Source organism: Phoenix dactylifera, chromosome 8 (assembly GCF_051530095.1).
Source record: "Phoenix dactylifera cultivar Ajwa chromosome 8, Ajwa_hap1_PhDact_Kaust_v1.1, whole genome shotgun sequence".
NCBI classification, from domain to species: domain Eukaryota; kingdom Viridiplantae; phylum Streptophyta; class Magnoliopsida; order Arecales; family Arecaceae; genus Phoenix; species Phoenix dactylifera.
This window is the reverse complement of record NC_143197.1, coordinates 1,022,815-1,041,989: the sequence shown is the minus strand read 5'-3', so window position 1 is coordinate 1,041,989 and position 19,175 is coordinate 1,022,815. Positions and strand designations below refer to the sequence as shown.

Here is a 19,175-nt window from a genome sequence, read left to right as displayed (position 1 = left end):
AGGGAATTCTTCAATTGATTCTATAAATTTTCAAAGCACATGTTAGTGAATAATGCTAATATAATGATAGCTAGATGATTCTGTGACCGCACCTTTACTCTACTTTTTTTTTTTTTTTTGGTTATAACGGCTGCTCATTCTACTCTAGTATAGATACAGCGAGCAGAATCAAGAGCTATAATCCAGCATAACTGTGAAAGAGGAATCCCTGGTGTGTCCAGAAGACTTCATCAGAGTGTTGTGCTGCATAGTCGGCGGTCCTGTTTGCCTCTCGATACACGTGCACTGTTTGAAAGGCACTGCAATATCTCACCATCCGCCGAATGTCGTCCAATAGAGGACGTCCCTCTTCTCGCATCCAGTCGATCATCATGGCTGAATTTTTTTCGAGGATAATGCGCTCCGCCCTTAACTTTTGTCTTTCACTAGAGGCTGAATTTAGTGAGCCCCTTTACCTAGAATTGATAGACATTAGGTGGTAAGGGCCACCTAATTTTAGTTTAGGACAGCTCTTTTCCCACAAACACGCAATGGTTGGAGTGTATTTGGTCCCACGCTAGAAATAACATATACCTGTGCTAATTTTCCCGAGGGCAAGAAGAATGATTGGATGCTGTGGCGTCACGGCTCGCCATGGGACAGAACTCCTTCATTTGATGTAACTGAAATGACCGTTGGATCTTTTCAGCGCCGGTGGATCTCGGCTGAATAAGTCCACTTCTCAGCGAGTACGCTCCACATGAACCTGCCATCGTTCGCCTCGTGGGCTGCGTTGGATCGCCATTGCCACGCCTGGAAGATATCGCATTCGTTTCAGAGAAAAGACTTCCACTGATGCCGGCGGACGGGGTAAGCCCAAAATTAGATAGATTGATTGCACCACTAGAACACATCCAAAGTCAAATGTCATAACCCGATAGAATTATACCTGTAGGACCCCACTCTCTCGGGCCTATTTACTACGACACATTTGTTCTGGTTAGAACTAGTTTGGTTCTTCGAAAAAATTTTATTTTATTAAAATATTTTTTTTAAAAAAATTTAATGCTTGAATATATGATATTTAAAAAAAAAAGTAGTTTTTACATATTTGGTAGATTATAGAAAAATGGCATATTTGAAAATCGCCTATGTTTGATTGAACGTTTACTTTTTTAAAAAAGTTGTATAAAATAACTGTTATACTTTTAATAAAAAAAATCTTATCCCATTTAATCTTAAAGCTTTAGTATATTTTTGAAAAAAAATACTCTTTCACCAAAAAAAAAAACTTTAATTCTAGCCGGTGGAAATTGAATTTTTCTATGTTCTATATGAATTTTTCTTTCTCACAAAATATAAGAATTTTATTTTCATAAAAAATCTACTTTGTCATTCCTTTTTTTTAAAAAACTCCAATCAAATATCCCATTCTTTTTTCTTGATCGTTCTTTCCCCCCTTCTCTTATCATAGTCATCATGATAATTTTTAATTGCAAAACAGTTATATAAGTGAAAACAGAAAGATTTGTTCAAGTATCATTATTGCTTTTATGTTTTTTTTATATATATATATATATAACAGAATGAATTACTGCTTGGACATTGATGTTGGAGGCAGACTTTATTTGCAATGTGTTATATCAGTTTTTAGAAAGCAATTATCTTTTCCTGCGAAAAGCACAAAAAGTTTTACAGATAATTTAAAAATTAAAGAGTTTATATATGTACATATATTCACACCCACATAAATACACTTTTATGTTCAGCCATTTTTTTTTTTGAATTCTTGAGAACAAAAACAACACCAAACAGGCTCAAATGCAGTCAAAACCTAACAAACTATTTATTATACCAAGCTGGCTTTCCTATCATCTCTTCTGATTCCCTGTAATCATTGCACATAAGATTAACTGCTGTTTAATCCGAAGAATATAAACATAAAGCGAGTGGAACACCTCATGTTGGGCCCAGAACAATTTTGGTCCAAAATTGGGGAAAATTCGGGTTGGGACTTCATTATTAGATATTTAATATAATGTTAAATATTTAACAAAATATCATTATTTAATAAATATTAATTTTCACTATTAATCAAATTTAATATTAGTATGAAAACCTTATATTGGCATTTAATATAGAAGTTAAATATTTTTTTAATACTTATTTAATAAATAAGCTTAATATAAATTTAATATCTATTAATTATATTCAGTATTAATTATTATTAATTAACATTAATATTTATTAATAACCTATTATCTTAATAATATTTTTATATAAATTCATAAATATAAATTTTTTTCGATAAATATAAATCATATTTTATATTTACAGTCGTAATGCTTATAGAATTTATGATTTCTGCAAGTTTAATTTTTACTGGTTTAGTATGTAAAACAATATAGTTGTCATGCTATAGAAATTAATTTACATATCATATGATGCTCGGCTTATTAAAAGATTTAATTATTCGATATTTGATTAAACTCATATTTTAAAATTCACCTCATTTAATATTAAAATAGAGATATAATCCGATTAAACAATTAATTATTCAATATTCAATTCAATATTAAAATATTATTAATATTTAATGTTAATGTTAAAATAATAATTAATGATATTGGTAGGCTGTTGTGTATCTATATATTTAACATCATTCAATTCACCTTTTTGTTTTTTTGGTTTCCTTGTGTATCTACATATTTAACGACATTTAATCAAGCAAATTTTAATTTAAAATAAAAATATTCAATTTAGACAGGTAGTTTCGTTTCTCGCCAACCCATTTAATTATTAAATCATTAACTGGCTTGATTTATTAAATTGAATAATTAAAAGTTTCTATTCTTGCCAAACTACTTAATGCGCTCCTATATAATCTTTTGCCATGTGACAAGAGAGATTGGCGCTAAGGATTCATATCCATTCAATTACGATGGTGATACCAATGACGGATAGTCGTGTTTCAAAGATAAGCACAAATTGGGACCGAAGAAGAACGAGATTGTTCTTCTCAAGCAATTCGCAGGATATACGCGGGTGCCTCAAATCATTTTTTTGAAATATTTATAAAATTTTAATCCACAAGTTCGCAGCATCTTTGATTTTTTGGTAAAATAAATAAATTAAACCATGCGAACATACTAGTACACCTACGAGAATTAGCAAATAAAATATTAAACTATGGGCAAGAAAGATTTATTGCAGAAGTCCACAATATAGATCAGGTACAATCGGCTATATTAGATGCCATTCAATCAGCTGCGTTGTCAGCTTCTTAGTAGATACGGGAAATCTCAGTAGAAAGCATCATTCGAGGCAACAGAATGGAAACTAAATTTTTCACCATTAGCGTCCCTTGGCTTTAAATTCCAAAGGATAGCGTTCAATGCTTACCAAAGAGAGAGAGAGAGAGAGCAAAAAAAAGGCTAGCGTCCAATGATCGAAGCGAGCAAAAGGAAAGGCTAGCGTTCAATTAATGGAGGAGGATGTAGAAACTCCTGTGAGCGCTGGGGCCCCCTGTCTATGGCCATGGATCGATTCGACGGCAGGCATGCCGGAGAACTTCGCCACTTCTGGTACATGATCCCGACCGTCGCCACCTTATTGTTCATCCTCCTTATTTGTCATCAATCCAATATTTTCTCCGTCGCCAGCACCGACCGTTTTATCGCAGGGCCGGCACGGACCGACCGGTGTGCCGGCCGGTACATCTTTGCTCATGCCCTTCCGAGCCGATTCAACGCCGATATTTTGCGTGACTGCCGGAATCTGAGCATCTTTAACGACATGTGCCTCGCCCTCTCCAACACTGGCCTCGGCCCACCGCTCGACGACTCCGACGGCATCTCTTCCGAGGCTGGCTGGCACAACACCAACCAGTTCGCCCTGGAAGTCATCTTCCATAATCGGATGAAGCAATACGAGTGCCTGACCACCGACTCGTCCCGGGCCTCCGCCATCTACGTTCCATTCTACGCCGGCCTCGAAGTCTACCGCCACTTATGGAACCGCAGCCTATCGCTTCGGGACTCGGTATCGCTGGACCTCGTCAGGTGGCTGAGGTCGAGGCCTGAGTGGGCAGCCATGGGGGGAAAAGACCACTTTCTTGTGGTTGGAAGGGTCGACCGGGACCTCAAAAGGCGAAGCGATGAACCGCGTGATTGGGTCAACAAGTTCTTGCTCCTCCCGGAGGCCAGGAACATGACGGTCCTGATAATCGAATCCAGTCCCTGGAGGAGCAACGAGATCGGGATCCCCTATCCAAGCTATTTCCACCCTTCAAAAGCTAGCCAGGTCCTTGCATGGCAAGATAGGATGAGGAAGGTGGAGAGGCCCTGGCTATTCTCTTTCGCAGGTGCGCGGCGCCGGGGCCAGGCCACCGCGATCCGCGACCGTGTCATGGATCAGTGCCGCCGGTCTCGCCGGTGCAACTTGCTGGAATGCAGACTCGGCGCGACCGAGTGCCGCTCGACAAGCAGCGTCATGAGGGCGTTCCGGAGCTCGGCGTTCTGCTTGCAGCCTCCAGGGGATACATTCACGAGGAGGTCCATGTTCGACGCGATGCTGGCCGGGTGCGTGCCGGTGCTCTTCCACCCGGGGTCGGCCTACGTGCAGTACTTGTGGCATCTACCGGGGAACCACACCAGGTACTCGGTGTTCATTCCGGCCGACGAGGTGAGGCAGGGGAAAACGAGCATAGAGGAAGTCCTGAGTAGGTTCCGTGAAGAAGATATCAGGTCTATGAGGGAGGAGGTTATCAGGTTGATTCCAAGGCTTCTATACGGATATCCGAGGGGTGTGGAAAGTTTGAAGGATGCGTTTGATGTGGCTGTGGAGGCTGTGATTGAGAGGATTAGGCGGCTGAGGAGGGAGATGAGGGAAGGAGTTCCATCGCCATTTCAAGGGTCCAATGGCTGGAAGATTGCTCTGGCGGGGAGAGAAGGCGAACATAAGTGGGATAAGCTCTTTCTTAAGCCGGAACTCTGGGCACTTCCATAGATTTGACCAGCTTCAAACTTAAAATAGTTTTACTTCGGTCTAGCCTCTTATCTCCAATAGACACAGCTCAGTTGACTTGGGCTTTAGTTGATTTAGCACATATTTCATGGACAAGGCATGCAGGAAACCTACCTGAAATAATGTTATCTATGAGTGAATATGTTGCTGCCATCCCCATTCAATTGCAAAGTGCCGATGTGTTAATTTCTTCTACATATATTCACTCAGATCAAAAAAGACAAAAAAACTAGCAGCTTGTAATTCAAAGGGTCGCCTTAGCAATAAAAATTTTGTTACCTCTGAAGATAAAACCAGGGTGATATCATCTCGGTCAGGCAGCAAATTCCCGTTCCTTCATTTTTACGCATACCGTTGCCACGTGCGTATCGAATCCCCAAATGATCGCACGGAATGTCGAGGACTGGGGAAGACTCTTGACTGCAGTAACCCACACCTCATCAACTTCTCCCCGCCTCGCTGCGGTGCCTTCCCTTCCTCCAACCACTTGGAATAATATTTATTATAATATACAATATAAATTATTTCTTTTTAAAATTTACTAAATTAAAGATATTATTGTATTCAATAAATAAATTTAAAAATTTAAAAACTAAACCTCGCATCTTTGATGCTTAATTTTCTTCAATAACTTTTATGTTTATATTTTTCTTCCATCGCATCGCCAAATATTTTTTTTTTTTTATAAACTAAATCTCTCTTCAGAATTTAGAAAAATCAGAGAGAAAATGGTATAGAACTTGTTATAAGTTATCTAGAAAAAACATATTTTAGGAAGCCTTGTATATCTAAATATATTAAAAATCATCATGTTTCGTAAAAAAATATTTTAATTTCTCTATCAAATTAAGAAAGAGGGATCTTTATTTGCTGAGAAAAATGAATATTTTATAAAGTCATGTATATCTAAATATATTAAAAATCATAATACATAGGAAAGCAATATTTTAGGAAGCGACTCTCTCTCTCTAACAAATTAAGAAAGAGGGTCTTTATTTGCTAAGGAAAGATAATATTTTAGGAAGCTGCACATATCTAAATATATTAAAAATTACTGTATATAGGAAAGAAATATTTCAGAAAGCAATATCTCTCTATATCAAATCAAGGAAGGGTGATTTTTACTTTATCCGGTTAATTGTGCAGTTCTTTCTTGTCAATATATGATCTACCATGTCTCATAATTCAATTTAGGAATAACAAATTTAAATAGATACCATGAAATTTTACAGGTTGGGTCTAATTTATTTATAGTATCTAAATTTAAATGGTGTCCAAATCATTCTGGAGCCCATCTTCATCCTTCCAATATTATATTTGGCAAAAACGGTAATGATCTAATGCCTAACTTCCATGCCTAGCTACAAATTAATAGAAAGGAGATAGAAAATTAAACTTCTCTCCAAAATTCAAGAAAATGAGAAAGAAAATCATAGAAAGTCATTTGAAACATTCGTTTTTAATATGTTAATATACCTATTAAATGGAAAAAAGAAAGCATATTGAATCCTCTAAAAAATTCAAAAAGAAAATCGTACAAAAATCGTCTAAAATATCCATAATTTTTTTAAAATAAAATTTATTAAGGGAAAAATATTTTAGGAAGAAAATATTTTAGGATGCCATTTATATCTAAATATGACAGAAATCACCATACATAGAAAAGAAATATTTTGGGAAGCAGAATCTCTTTCGACCAAACTAAAGAAGAGGGATTATTATTTGCTCAAGAAAAATAATATTTTAGGAAGCCATGTATATCTAAATATGTTAGAAATATAGGAAAGAAATTTTCTGTGATGATTTTTTTTTTTGGGAAATCCGGATTCAGAAATTTATCCTAACTCGAGAAATTTATTCGAATGAGGAAATTTAAAGATGATCTAATATAATATAGGCAGTTATTTATTTCATTGATTGCACCTATTGCTTCTCTATTTACCCAACATCTTCTAAAACTGGAAGGGATGGATCTGAACAAGAAGAAGCTCTATTATTTACAAAACACCATGCGGTGGCACAATGGCATCGATCGGCGTTGTAACCGGCTAACAGTAGATGCATGCATAAAGGAAGGAGACGTTAAAAAATAAATAAATAAATTGAAGCTTTCATGTCCCCGATCGCAGCGTCAATGGAGCGGGAGATGACTGTTAGAACCCCAAACGATCAGCAGGCAAGTCAAGGTTTTTCTTTGCGTCCATGGATTGGAATCTTTAAATATCAAAGATTTGACCCCTCGATGCATAACATAACTATATGATCTACTGCATGCTTATTGTCTAAAAAACTTCTCACCACAAAAAAGGACGTCTAGTTTCCACGAACCGCAAACCCGTATATATATTAGACTTGTACATTGAACGTGCGGTGTAAATTAGGATATCGGGATATATACGAAGCATCAACCGGGTTTAGAACCCAATTAACTCTCGTGTTTTTATTTCGTCTAGAATTTAAGAAAACGAGACCTCGTACGCTTCCCATTTTTTTTCAACCTCGCTCTTCCAAAATTCTCCAAGCCCTGGAGGCCACCAAACGATCTCCCATCCCACCGAACTATTCTGAGCCCCCATCCTTCCTTCCCTTCTCTCCCTCTCTCTCTCTCTCTCTCTCTCTCAACGCATGCATGCATGGATCGATGTTACAGCAAGCTTCAAAGAAAACTCGTGCAGTCGCGGTACATCATCCCATTTGCCATCGGCTTATGTCTCATTTTGTTCTACGGCCGTCCCTCCAAAATATCGGTATCGATCGCCGCGAGCAGCGCCCAAAATCCGCCACTTACGCAGCCACCGCCAAGAGACCGGTGCTCCGGCCGTTACATCTACGTCCACGACCTGCCGAGCCGATTCAACAAGGACCTGCTTCGCGACTGCCGTTCCATCAGCCAATGGACCGACATGTGCCTCTTCACCTCCAACGCCGGCCTCGGCCCCCCGCTCGGCAACTCCGAGGGCATCTTCTTCGATGCCGGGTGGTACGCCACCAATCAGTTCGCCCTCGAAGTCATCTTCCACAACCGGATGAAGCGGTACGAGTGCCTGACAACTAACTCCTCCCGGGCCTCCGCCATCTTTGTTCCGTTTTACGCAGGGCTCGACGTCGCCCGATACCTCTGGAGCTACAACACATCGGTTCGAGACTCGCTGTCGCTGGACCTCGTCCGGTGGCTCAAGTCGCAGCCGGAATGGACGGCCATGGGAGGGAAAGACCACTTTCTTGTGGCTGGGAGGATTGCATGGGACTTCAGAAGGCCCGGAGAGGAGGAAAATTCTTGGGGTGGCAAGTTATTGGTCCTTCCGGAGGCTAAGAACATGACCGTGCTGGTGATCGAATCCAGTCCCTGGCACAGTAATGATTTTGCGATACCGTATCCCACCTATTTCCACCCTTCCAAAGATAGCGAGGTCTTTGCATGGCAAGACAGGATGAAGCAGCTGGAGAGGCCTTGGTTATTCTCTTTCGCCGGTGCCCAACGCCCGAACCAGACCGGTTCGATCCGCAGCCAACTAATCGGTCAGTGTCGTGAGTCTCACCGGTGCAAGCTGCTGAACTGTGACTTGAACGCGAGCAAGTGCCACTCGCCGAGCAGCATCATGAAGACGTTCCAGAGCTCAGTGTTCTGCTTGCAGCCCCCAGGAGACTCATACACGAGGCGGTCGGCGTTCGACTCGATGGTCGCCGGGTGCGTGCCGGTATTTTTCCACCCGGGGTCAGCATACGTGCAGTACTTGTGGCATCTCCCGCGGAACTATACCAGGTACTCCGTGTTCATATCAGAGGACGAGGTGAGGGAGGGGAAGGTGAGCATAGAGGAGGCGCTGAGTAGGTTCACCGAAGAGCAGGTGAGAGCTATGAGGGATGAGGTTATTAGGCTGATCCCAAGGTTAATATACGCGGATCCTAGGTCTAGGTTGGAGAATTCGGGAGATGCCTTTGACGTGGCTGTGGAGGGAGTGATTGAGAGGGCGGAGAAGCTGAGAAGGGAGATGTTGGAGTTGGAGGGGTTTTCGTCGCCATTGCAAGAGTCCAACAGCTGGAAGTATTTTTTGGTGGGGAGCGAACGTAAGCACGAGTGGGATCATTTCTTTTTTGAAAAGAAACGTTCATGAACAGGAATTACGTACTCAGAAGGGTGGATACAGCAAAAATTGCTCGGAATATAAACCGTTGCTAACAATTCATTTTTTTTTCTTTTCATTTTTTTTTTGATGATAACCCGAAGCTATAAATTCTGTCGATTATATATTTTTTTTCCATCAATTTCATTGAAAATAGTCTTTGTATTACCAGGCAATTAAAACCAAATGCTTGGGAGGTAGTTTGATAACCCAGAAACTTCCAATAGCCCCTTGACATACACGAGCAACTCAGACAAACAGGTTGATACACTCAAGGCGTAGCTCCTTGACATACACGAGCAACTCAGACAACGGGAGACTGCAGAAGGCATATGGGATCCTCTGAGGTGCAACTTTTGCACCAGAATCTTATACCATTGCTGTCAGACATACTTTTCAGATCCATGTCTCCGCACATCTCCAAGATGGATAATGTGATGGTTATTTACGATAGTACCACACTTTTCCCTTCAAAAATTGCACCAAAGAGGATCCCGTTTTGGGGCACATAACACAGCCCATCGTCCACACGATCGGTGGGAAGTGGCGTGGGCAATGTCCTGCACCGGAGCCAAGCCTGAAAACTCTGCGACACCCCCTGCTGAAGGCCCGGTGGTGCTGAGGCATGCTTCCCCGGACCTACTCGGGCAATTGCTTTGCTCTCACCCGATGAGTCCCAGTCTTGAGATGGGGCTGAGCCGTTACCGCTGGCATCTCTAGCTAACCGATCAGGCGAGCTCAAGCTTGCCCAACACTTTTTAGGCATATGTTTGGATATTTCTATAAGAAGGTTCTGAAAGAATCGAGACAACTCCGGCGAGCCTTTGCCCACCTCAATGCTGATTTCCAACTAGTGCAGAATCATTAATGTCCTCAAAACCCAAGGATGCATAGGCCCAAAACCAATGTCACATCAAGTACTGCAGCATTATAGACAAAATATTGGTGTACCAGCCACTTTATACAATGAGACTGTAGTAATTGTCTCCAATTCCTCGGACATTAAGAACTTCCCTCCCCAAGATAATCTCCTTTCTCGACCAGAGGAGGCCAAGATAGTTTTTATCCCATCCTCTGTTACTGTCCCCAACAAAAGGCGGAAACAGATCTGGGCATTAGTGATTGTAGATATGCCGCAATATATAAAAATATTAACATTCAATTCATGAAAAGTAACAAGCCACCGAGAGAATATGCCATGGCTATTGTATGGTAGTTGATCCTGATATAGTTGACAGTTTACTGCTCATGCTTAATCACCTGTAGCTGATTACAAGTACTTCACCATTCCACGACCCTCAACGCTAAGTTTTGATGCCTGCAGCTGCTTCTTTTTGGGTGCTTTCAACTGCTGCAATTTCTTGTTCATCTGCATTTCCAATCGAACAAGTAAAATATCAACCGTTCAGCAACTTGGATAGCCAGTAAAGCCTAAGTACTACAGCCAAAATATATCAAATAAAATAGCAGGTCATTCCATTATACTATCCCCAATTGACATTTTAGTTCCTTCTACCTCCACCATCTATGCAATTAGACTTCAATTCCAAGTCCATTCAGCATCATCTAAGTTTTTGCAAAATTTCCATAAAATGATTCATATATCAACACATCAAGTTTTCTGCCAAGTATAAATATATGATATTTCACCATACAGACGATGAAGATTGAAGTCAATGAAGATGAAGAACCAACCTTCAGCCGACGCTGATCGTGCATGACTTGCTTAGCTCGTTCCCTGATCAGTTCTGGGTCTACCTTCGATTGAGGACGCACAACAAAATCCAAGGGCAATGCTTCTGGCCTCGAAGCATGTTGCCTGGAAGCTGCTTGTCCAGACTTGCGATCGCTATAGATACCAAAATTCAACCCTTCAGTTTTATAAAAATATAATATGAACACATGTATATTCAGATCAATGGTAAGAAACTTAGAGTCGAAATATAATCTTACTGTGAGAACTCAGCCAAATCAAGATCGTCGTCTCTAGATTCCACTCCAGCAGCTCTAGCTGCAGGTCTTAAGGATAAAATCCAGAAGCAGCAACAAAGTTCAGAAATCAAAGAATGCAGGTCATATGATATACTATCCTAAATTTTTAGCATAAACAGAAATTACCAAAGCTGTCAATTTTTTAAATTAACAGTAAGTGGTAAAGGCAGTAGTTACTTCTTCATAGTTTGCCTTCTATAGGGAACTCTCCCGTCATCGAAACTCCTCATATCCTCAAATCTAGTGCTCTTGTTAAATATCGGCCGACTCTGAAGAATTTATTTATAGTAACACGATGATGAGGACACATATCTCAATGCATCAGACCCTCCACATAAGCCATTGTGTATAAATACCAAAAAACAATCTAAGCAAATATACTCTAGAACATATATTCCACCCGGCACCTATACAGAATTCATAGTTCATAATATTACCCATTTATCAACCAATTCTTTCGCTAGTTTTCTGTTGGATGTAGTCTCCTCATCGGATTTAGATAAAAACATAATGACCTGCAGGAAAGAAGAATAAGTTAAGACTGGTTATTTGTAGGCTAAAATTTTCAAAAGAACTTGTTAGTAGGCAACTATAGTCAGTCGAACCTTCCCAAGGCCACTCTTTTTGAGCTGTTCTCTCCTGTCATATTGCTCTAAATCAATAGGAAACTGCATTATAAGACAACTTGTATAAAAATGAGCACATGGTATCAAAGGAAAAGTTGGTTCTCAAAATATGACTCAAACCAAGCATATCCACAGTATACATCAATCTGTGGTATAAAGGAATTCATTAAGCATCCAGATTAAAAAAATTAAAGGAATAGTGACCTAGAAAGGAAAAGGTACTACATACATCAGTCAATAACTTTAGTATGGCAGTTCGAATATTCATATTAGGCAAACTTCCATCGGGCAGAGGTTCGAGCCAATTCTTCAGAAGAGTTAGTACTCCATGATCTAAAAATTCTTGCTGAAGCTTTTTCCTGCAAAAAGGTTTGTCAAATAAGAAGTCAGCAACTACAAAATAATATCGCACTAAGGATAAATACTATTTGATAAACATAATTTTGATTCAATTAGTTAACAACCAAATGAGATAATTCAAAACAAAATATTCTAATGCACAGGGATCTGACCAGCCATCCCCAAATAGTTGAGAAAAGGCTAAAAATGGTTATGGTACAGGTGATCTGACAAACTTACTTTGAAAGAACCTCTATAAGCAAAGGGAGCTTCTTGAGTTTATTAATGGCTGGTTTATTTTGCCTATTTAGTTCAGCATCTTCCTCAGCTGTGACTTCAAGCTCAGCCATGAGATGTTCAACTATCAAAGCCAGTTCAGCAGGTGATTTCTCATTCTTCTTTTTTTTCTTACCCCCTTTCAAGAGTCGATTAATTTCATCATCTTCCTCACCCTCCTCTGCCTGTATGAAAAAAAATGTGAGGACTTTTTTTTCTTACACAGAATGAGTAAAATAAAACAAGGCATACACACCAAAACATTAAGCCTGTGAAAAGCTAAAGGCACACTTGGATAGTGTATTAAAGAGCACAAAACAGTTCAGGCAGATGCAATCATAAATCATTGTCTATTGCCCTTTTAGGTTAAATGCTCCATTAAGGTACAACAGTTGCAAACCCATTGCAAGTGGTTATGTAACTCAAATAAAGTCATGATAGCTAGCCGGAAAATCATGATGACAGCTACATATCTTAACCAACACTAACGCTGGAACTGTAACTTTAGAAATGAGAAGAAACTACCAACCTGAGGAGCATTCCTTGGAGAACTAGCTTCATTGTCACTTCCAAAGCGATCAGCTGGATCAACACCACTATCATCAATGAAGTTATCATCATCCACGGTTCTCATGCCCTCTTGGTCATCCTATTCAATTGACATAGAAGAAATTTAATTAACAAGGCTTAACATTAAGGCGGTGCCCTATTATTTAATTATGACTTCAATAAGAATTGCATGGCTCCATTTGTTCAAAATGTCCAGCTCTTCAAAATCTGCAAGTAAATAAAATAAGATTTGCATCCATCATGATCAACTAAACATTCATCACAACCTCCAGATATCTAGCTAGTCAGGAAAGAAAAATGATCAAGTTATCTGCATTAATGATTGGTACACATAAGGACCTAAGCCTCCAAATATCTAAAGGTGAAACCACATTTAACATGGAGAAGACATATATAGATTGGTTTTATTAAAAATGTCATTTCCATAATAAACAGAATGAAAATTAATTTCCATGATTTTTAGCAAGCAATAACACTTAACAAATGGCAACATACCATAACCTTAAAAAAGAACCTCTCTCTCATTTATATTGTGATGATTTGATGGATCAAGGATGATCAGCTATTTCAGAATGCTTCAGAACCAGCTAAATCTGATGACAAATTCTACTAGTACAGCCACATTCCCAACCAAGGCATACTTTGTGTTTTGCAATAGTATAACCTAGAACGAAATATAAGGGGCCAGTTGGTTATGAAGTATAAACTAATCCAACCAAGAAGCAACCGTCCAAAGCTCTTCCAAACTTGAGAAAAGTGCAGACAAAAGAAAGAAGAAGGTAAACTATGAAAGGAAAAACAGCATTTCTCTGGGAGGCAAATTATAAACCAAAAAGTCGAATCAAATTTTCTGCAAGAAAAGGTCAAACCAAAAGACAAGCCCCTAACAAGTGTCTACATAAGAAATATAACATGGGCAGCATACACATGTCAATGTTCACATGAGAAATCCAATCCTGAGGTTACATATCCAGTGACATTGCTAGAAGATCACAGCACTCGATATCAAAACATCAAGTACTTCAGGAAAGAAATGTTTCACCTAAAGGCAACAGGATCACGCCACCAGTAGCAGAGAGTTTAGCAGAGAGTTTGTACGGGGACATCCAGGAATTGGGGGCAAGAGGATTCAGATAATTTTGAATCATATGCAAGTTTTATCAAGTCCACCATTCAGAGTAGGGCTTCCCCATTCTAGGTTTGTTACTTCAGATAGACTAGGAAATACATTGCTAATTATAACATTAGTTGGGTGAACAACCAATTAACAGTCCCAAAATGGCACATAGAATTGACTTGATCAAAAGATGCTAATAGTCATCCTATGTGTTTAAATCGAAACTGAAGTTAGCCAGTAGTAAAACAAGTGGGAATTATGTGCAAAGCCACAGTCACATTCTTAGTAGCATGATTCTGAAAGTAACAAAATCAAGAGTGAGCAAACTAAGGCAGTAATTGCACTATGAGTATACAATGTAATCCTACAAAACAATATCACATGTTCACCAAAACATTTTGCAATCTCCCACTTGACAAGGAAAAATAGCATGGTCCATCATTCATCAAATTCCTTACCTACAATCCAATGACTGAATATAAATGCTACATCTATAGCATACATGCAAAGCCTAAGGTAGCTGAACCCACCAGCAGCCCATTTTGTAAATATATATATGTTGTGCAGCTTTTTCTGAGGGACTGAATACTCAATATGCTAAATGGAAGCTCACCCACTTGCGAACCTGCCCATTCCCTTTTTCATTTCACACTCCCTGTTCTCTACCTTGAATGCCTATGTCAGGCCACTATTGAAGAACCCCCTCCAACACAAAAACCCCCAACCCCAACACAAATCATATAAACTCTGCAAAAATCATGTCAATCTAACATGAGGTCAGCGCTCCACCAGCGACAAAGGTCGAAGGAAAGAATCTGCCCTTCAACCAAAGCTAACGCACCCACTATTGTTCATCCTCTGCTCTGAACTGTATGGAAGATAGTTGGGTATGCTAAGAATTAACGCTTCTTAAGAATTAACGCTTCTTAAGAAGATACTTGGAGTAGCTTGTGGTTCTCTGCTTCTTAAGAATTAACGCTTCAGAACAAATGGATTGCCTGATAAGAACGTTGATACTAAAATGTCATGCCCCAAATTCGGAACATAACACGGCTATGCTACCAAGGGGTATAACCCATGATAACACGAAACTAAACATTTTATTTAACTTCCAAATTCATCTCAAACAAAATATAATAAATATAAGTCTAATTTCATTATCCAATAAATGCAACCAATACTGGTTTAGAGCGTTTAAATTCAAATATAAATACCAAATCCATAATCCCTAATATTCAAAAAATCATTAACTACAAATTTATAGTCAATTTAAAATACTAAAATCTTCTATAAAATCATCACGCTTGCTAGCGCGGACTCCAAGCCTAAACCCTCCTTCATTCCTATTGACTTTATTCGTCAAGAGAGAGAAAAATAAAAATAGAGATATATAAGCGACACAACTCAGTAAGTAAACTTTTTATTATCTTATCGGATCAAGCAAAAATTTTTACATGATATAATGCATAATTTGAAAAGTAAATTTATACTATAAAATAAACATTTCATAAATATAATAACAAACTGTGTCATTGCAAACCAATCATGCATACACAAATCATACAAGTTCGTAAAGCTAAAAGTACAATTTAAAATTCATAATCTTCAAATATTTGCCATTTATCCATACTTTCAATTAAAAATAGTGCTCATAGATTTTGCGCTACAGTCACTATAACCCGTGATAGGGCTATCTTCATAATCGACAAGATATCCTAGTTCATATTTGTTACCAACTTTAACCGTTGGTAAATGGCCGTTTTCGTTGGATGCTGACTCCAAAGTGTCAATTTGTTCCCATTTCTAGAGACGGTCATAGCAATCTAAGAGTCATTAGAAAACTTATATTGTTGTCTTAAAACACACACATAAATAGATGAAAAATACTAAATGGCATGATCGGATTCGTATTTCATAACAAAGCTATTTTCATCAAGGATACTAAGTCTTCTTCTACTCCACCGTACTTCCGCTGCGCAACTCTGATCAAAACCAACTCTTCTATACTCGTTCTATGCCAAACCCTACGAATCATAACACTAAGCTTAAGTTCTACCCATTATTAGACTTTTAAGCTTAACCCATGATCAAACCTATTGCTCAATAGCATGGCCATGTCATACTCCGGATCTAGAGCATAATAAAATAGTATCAAAGCAGATATGGCCCATAACCTATGTGGACTAGAGAACACTGCAGCACGGATCTATTAGGGCTAATCACGGGCCGATCGTGGTGCTTGTAATTAGATTTGAATACTTAGCCTAACGAGGACGTTAGGATTTAAACGAAGAAAATATGTAAGGATCCATACGGGCATGTATTTAGTCTCACATCGGTTATTCGCTGGATAAATCTTGGATACTTATACATGATCAAGGAGCCTAAATAATACCTTCTGGTTAGCCATGGGTGAGGTTCTAGGTTGTTACATATATATAGAAGGACACATTATTTCCAAGGATGCAGCACAATCCCCTCCCCTTACTACAATTTTCCTTACCAAAAATTGTGATGCACTTAAATTTGATCAGCAGGAGAACTAAAATAAGATGAATTCTGGATAATCATACAATTCAGACAAAATACATACGGGGACAGAAATTCGACTTTCAAAATATAAGTCAATTTCTATCACATAATGCTTTCAAAATATAAGTCAATTTCTACTGCATAATTCTATAATCAAGCAAAAGAAGTGAAAGAGGATAGCGCAGATAGAAATTGACAACAGGACAGATTCGATCAAACCTCTGAATCTCCCCCGGCAATGGTGTCCCATAGTTCTTTAATCTCTGGATCACCGCCCTGATCCCTAGACCCTTCATAGCCCTTCGATCCAGCCTGGGACACCTTACCTGCCGACCGTTCCATCTTTGACGACGACGACTTCCTCTTCTCCTTCTTCCCACTCCCCTCCTTTCCGACTTTCAGCAGATACAAGGCCTTCCTCTTCTTAGAGGAAGACGCCTCCTCCTCCTCCTCCTCCCAGTCATCCAAACCTTCCTCGGCGAGCGCCGCCAGCGGGCTCCCGCTGTGATCCTGGGAGCTCTCCTTGGCGCCTTTCTTCACCAGCCTCTTCCTGGGCTTGCCGACCTTGTCCTCGTCCACCGCCGAGTCCAGCACCGGCGTCGGGGACCGCTCCCGCCGCCAGTCTTCCTCCTCGTAGTCGTCGACCGGGTACCCGGGCTCCGGCGAGGGTTCCCGATCGGAAGGCATGTCGGGGTCCATCAGAGGCTCGCCATCTTCGTCCATGTACCTAAAATGAAGGAAAGAACCCTAAATTTGGAATAGAGGAGAAGAAGTGCGAATAGAGAAAGAAAGGAAGAAGGGGGTTAGGGTTTGATCGAAGAGCTCACGGATCGTTTTCGTAACCCATGGCCGCGAGACGGGAAGAGGGCGACGGCTATACGGATGAAGGTAAGACGCTAAAGGAAGACATCTCCAGCGATGGAGAGAGAGACTCCTACTATGGATTCATGGAGTCATGGTGGACGGGTTTGGGGATACCTTGGCTTGTTTTGGAACACACAGTCACAGAGGCAGGAAAACTACAGCAACATAAAGTTGTCCGAATTTGCCGACTTTGGCGTAACTTTGGATTTTTTTGGGGGGATTTTTTTTTTTTGTTGGCGCAATATTGGTCCATAAAGTTCTCTTTGGTTGAGTATGGTTCACTCTTTCCACTATTAGTTCTTGCTATTTTCTTACATTACGTTACCCGAATATAAATCCATCTGCTCGTCTAAACCATTTTCTACGATTTTAAGGATTACCAAATAGTATAAGTATGGAGGATGGCCAGAGATTATCACCTAGGAGCTCAAGTAGTTTTTCATACTAAAATGGGCAGCCCAGCCTGATAGTTTTATCTTCGGACTAGCGCATGAGGAGAGAGTCTTAGAGTTAGAAAACACTGCCCTTATTTCAGTCTGATCATGACTAGAGAGGTCTAAGATGCTATCTGATCCTTGGTGGAGGACAAGGCGCCCAACCCGGATGGTTTTTTCCTTTCTTCTTTAGAAGGTACTAGTCATCATCCACTATGAGGTGGTAGCTTCTATCTAGCAGTTCTTTGATACAGCCTCAATGCCTAGAGAATGAAAGAGGACCTTCATCACTCTAATCCTCAAGAGGCAAGACGCCATTGAGCCATGTTATTGCAGGCCCATTAGCCTTTGTTCCACACTTTACAGGGCTACTACGAAGATTTGGTATCGAGACTGAGGGGGATTCTTCCCAGACTTGTTAGCCCCAAACAGGGGGCCTTTGTAGGTGGCTGCAACCTGACAATATCCTTATCTCCTAGGAGTCATGCATGATCTTCAGTGGGCCTTATGTTGATGGAGTGTGATGGCTGAAAAGCTTGATATGGAGAAAGCATATGACTGAATGAGCTGGTGCTTTCTCTCCTATTCTCTAGAGAGTTTTCGGTCCCACGAGGTTTGGATCTGCTGAATTATGGGCTGTGTTCAAGCCTCGATCTTTCTTATCTTGGTGAATGGCATACCTATGCCCTACTTCGACTCCACTATTGGTTTTTGACAAGGTTGCCCTCTCCCCCCTACTTGCTCATTATTTGTGCTAATATCTTGTCTACAGCCCTTTAGGCTACTTCTTTGGCATAGGTCATTGAGGCATATAGGCCTACTCTGCATTGCTACCCCAATCTCATACCTCTTTGCGGATGACTATGTGCTCTTTGCTCGGGCTATAAGGCAAAATGCTCTGACGATCAGAAGGATCCTGGAAGACTATTGCACCCATCAAGTCAGAAACTCAACCTAGCCAAATTAGCAGTCCACTTCAATCCAAAATTAAGCCTCAACTCAAGGTCAACATCAAGGAGATCTTGGGGTAGGAGAGTAGGTTGGCTACTGGAAGTATTTGGGTGTACCCATTATGGGGAGATAGTTATGGAAGGTGGAGTGTAGAGATATTAAGCATAGCATTAGGCAGAGACTGGCGAGATGGCAGTCAAGAGCCCTCTGTATGATATGTAGAGTTACTTTAGTGAGATTTGTCCTCGGCTTTGTTCCTATTTAACATGTTGTCTGATACCATTCTTCCTAAAGCCCCGCTAGTGACATTAGAGCAAATGTTCAAAAACTTCCTTTGGGGCATGGA

At 40.0% G+C, this 19,175-nt stretch overlaps 3 protein-coding genes across 6 annotated transcripts; 2 read left to right on the top strand and 1 right to left on the bottom strand.

Moving 5' to 3' along the window:
- The first annotated feature begins 3,516 nt into the window (after nt 1–3,516).
- LOC103703593 (xyloglucan galactosyltransferase KATAMARI1 homolog) lies at nt 3,517–5,297 on the top strand. The gene has a single exon (XM_089924614.1). It carries the CDS (start codon nt 3,517–3,519, stop codon nt 4,984–4,986), a length of 1,470 nt encoding a protein of 489 aa, XP_089780740.1. The 3' UTR covers nt 4,987–5,297.
- Nucleotides 5,298–7,637: 2,340 nt separating this feature from the next.
- On the top strand, nt 7,638–9,119 carry LOC103703594 (xyloglucan galactosyltransferase KATAMARI1 homolog). Its single transcript, XM_008786502.5, has one exon. The coding sequence runs from the start codon at nt 7,638–7,640 to the stop codon at nt 9,117–9,119; it is 1,482 nt and encodes a 493-aa protein (XP_008784724.3).
- A 917-nt stretch (nt 9,120–10,036) lies between these two features.
- LOC103703504 (protein IWS1 homolog 1-like) lies at nt 10,037–17,777 on the bottom strand. 4 transcript variants are annotated; one of them, XM_039124166.3, is made up of 12 exons: nt 17,408–17,751; nt 16,800–17,307; nt 12,891–13,010; nt 12,326–12,546; nt 11,976–12,105; nt 11,726–11,788; nt 11,558–11,635; nt 11,298–11,389; nt 11,082–11,147; nt 10,824–10,977; nt 10,645–10,694; nt 10,260–10,497 (listed from the first exon to the last, which is right to left on the bottom strand). In XM_039124166.3, the coding sequence occupies exons 1-11, from the start codon at nt 17,425–17,427 to the stop codon at nt 10,662–10,664; spliced, it is 1,485 nt and encodes a 494-aa protein (XP_038980094.2). In that variant the 5' UTR covers nt 17,428–17,751; the 3' UTR covers nt 10,260–10,497; nt 10,645–10,661. The 4 variants fall into 4 exon arrangements, 3 of the variants coding, with proteins under 3 accessions (XP_026658929.3, XP_038980093.2, XP_038980094.2); XR_016396106.1 differs by lacking the exon at nt 10,645–10,694 and having other exon boundaries at nt 10,037–10,497; nt 10,824–10,999; nt 17,408–17,713; XM_026803128.4 differs by lacking the exon at nt 10,645–10,694 and having other exon boundaries at nt 10,037–10,497; nt 17,408–17,777.
- Nucleotides 17,778–19,175: the final 1,398 nt, after the last annotated feature.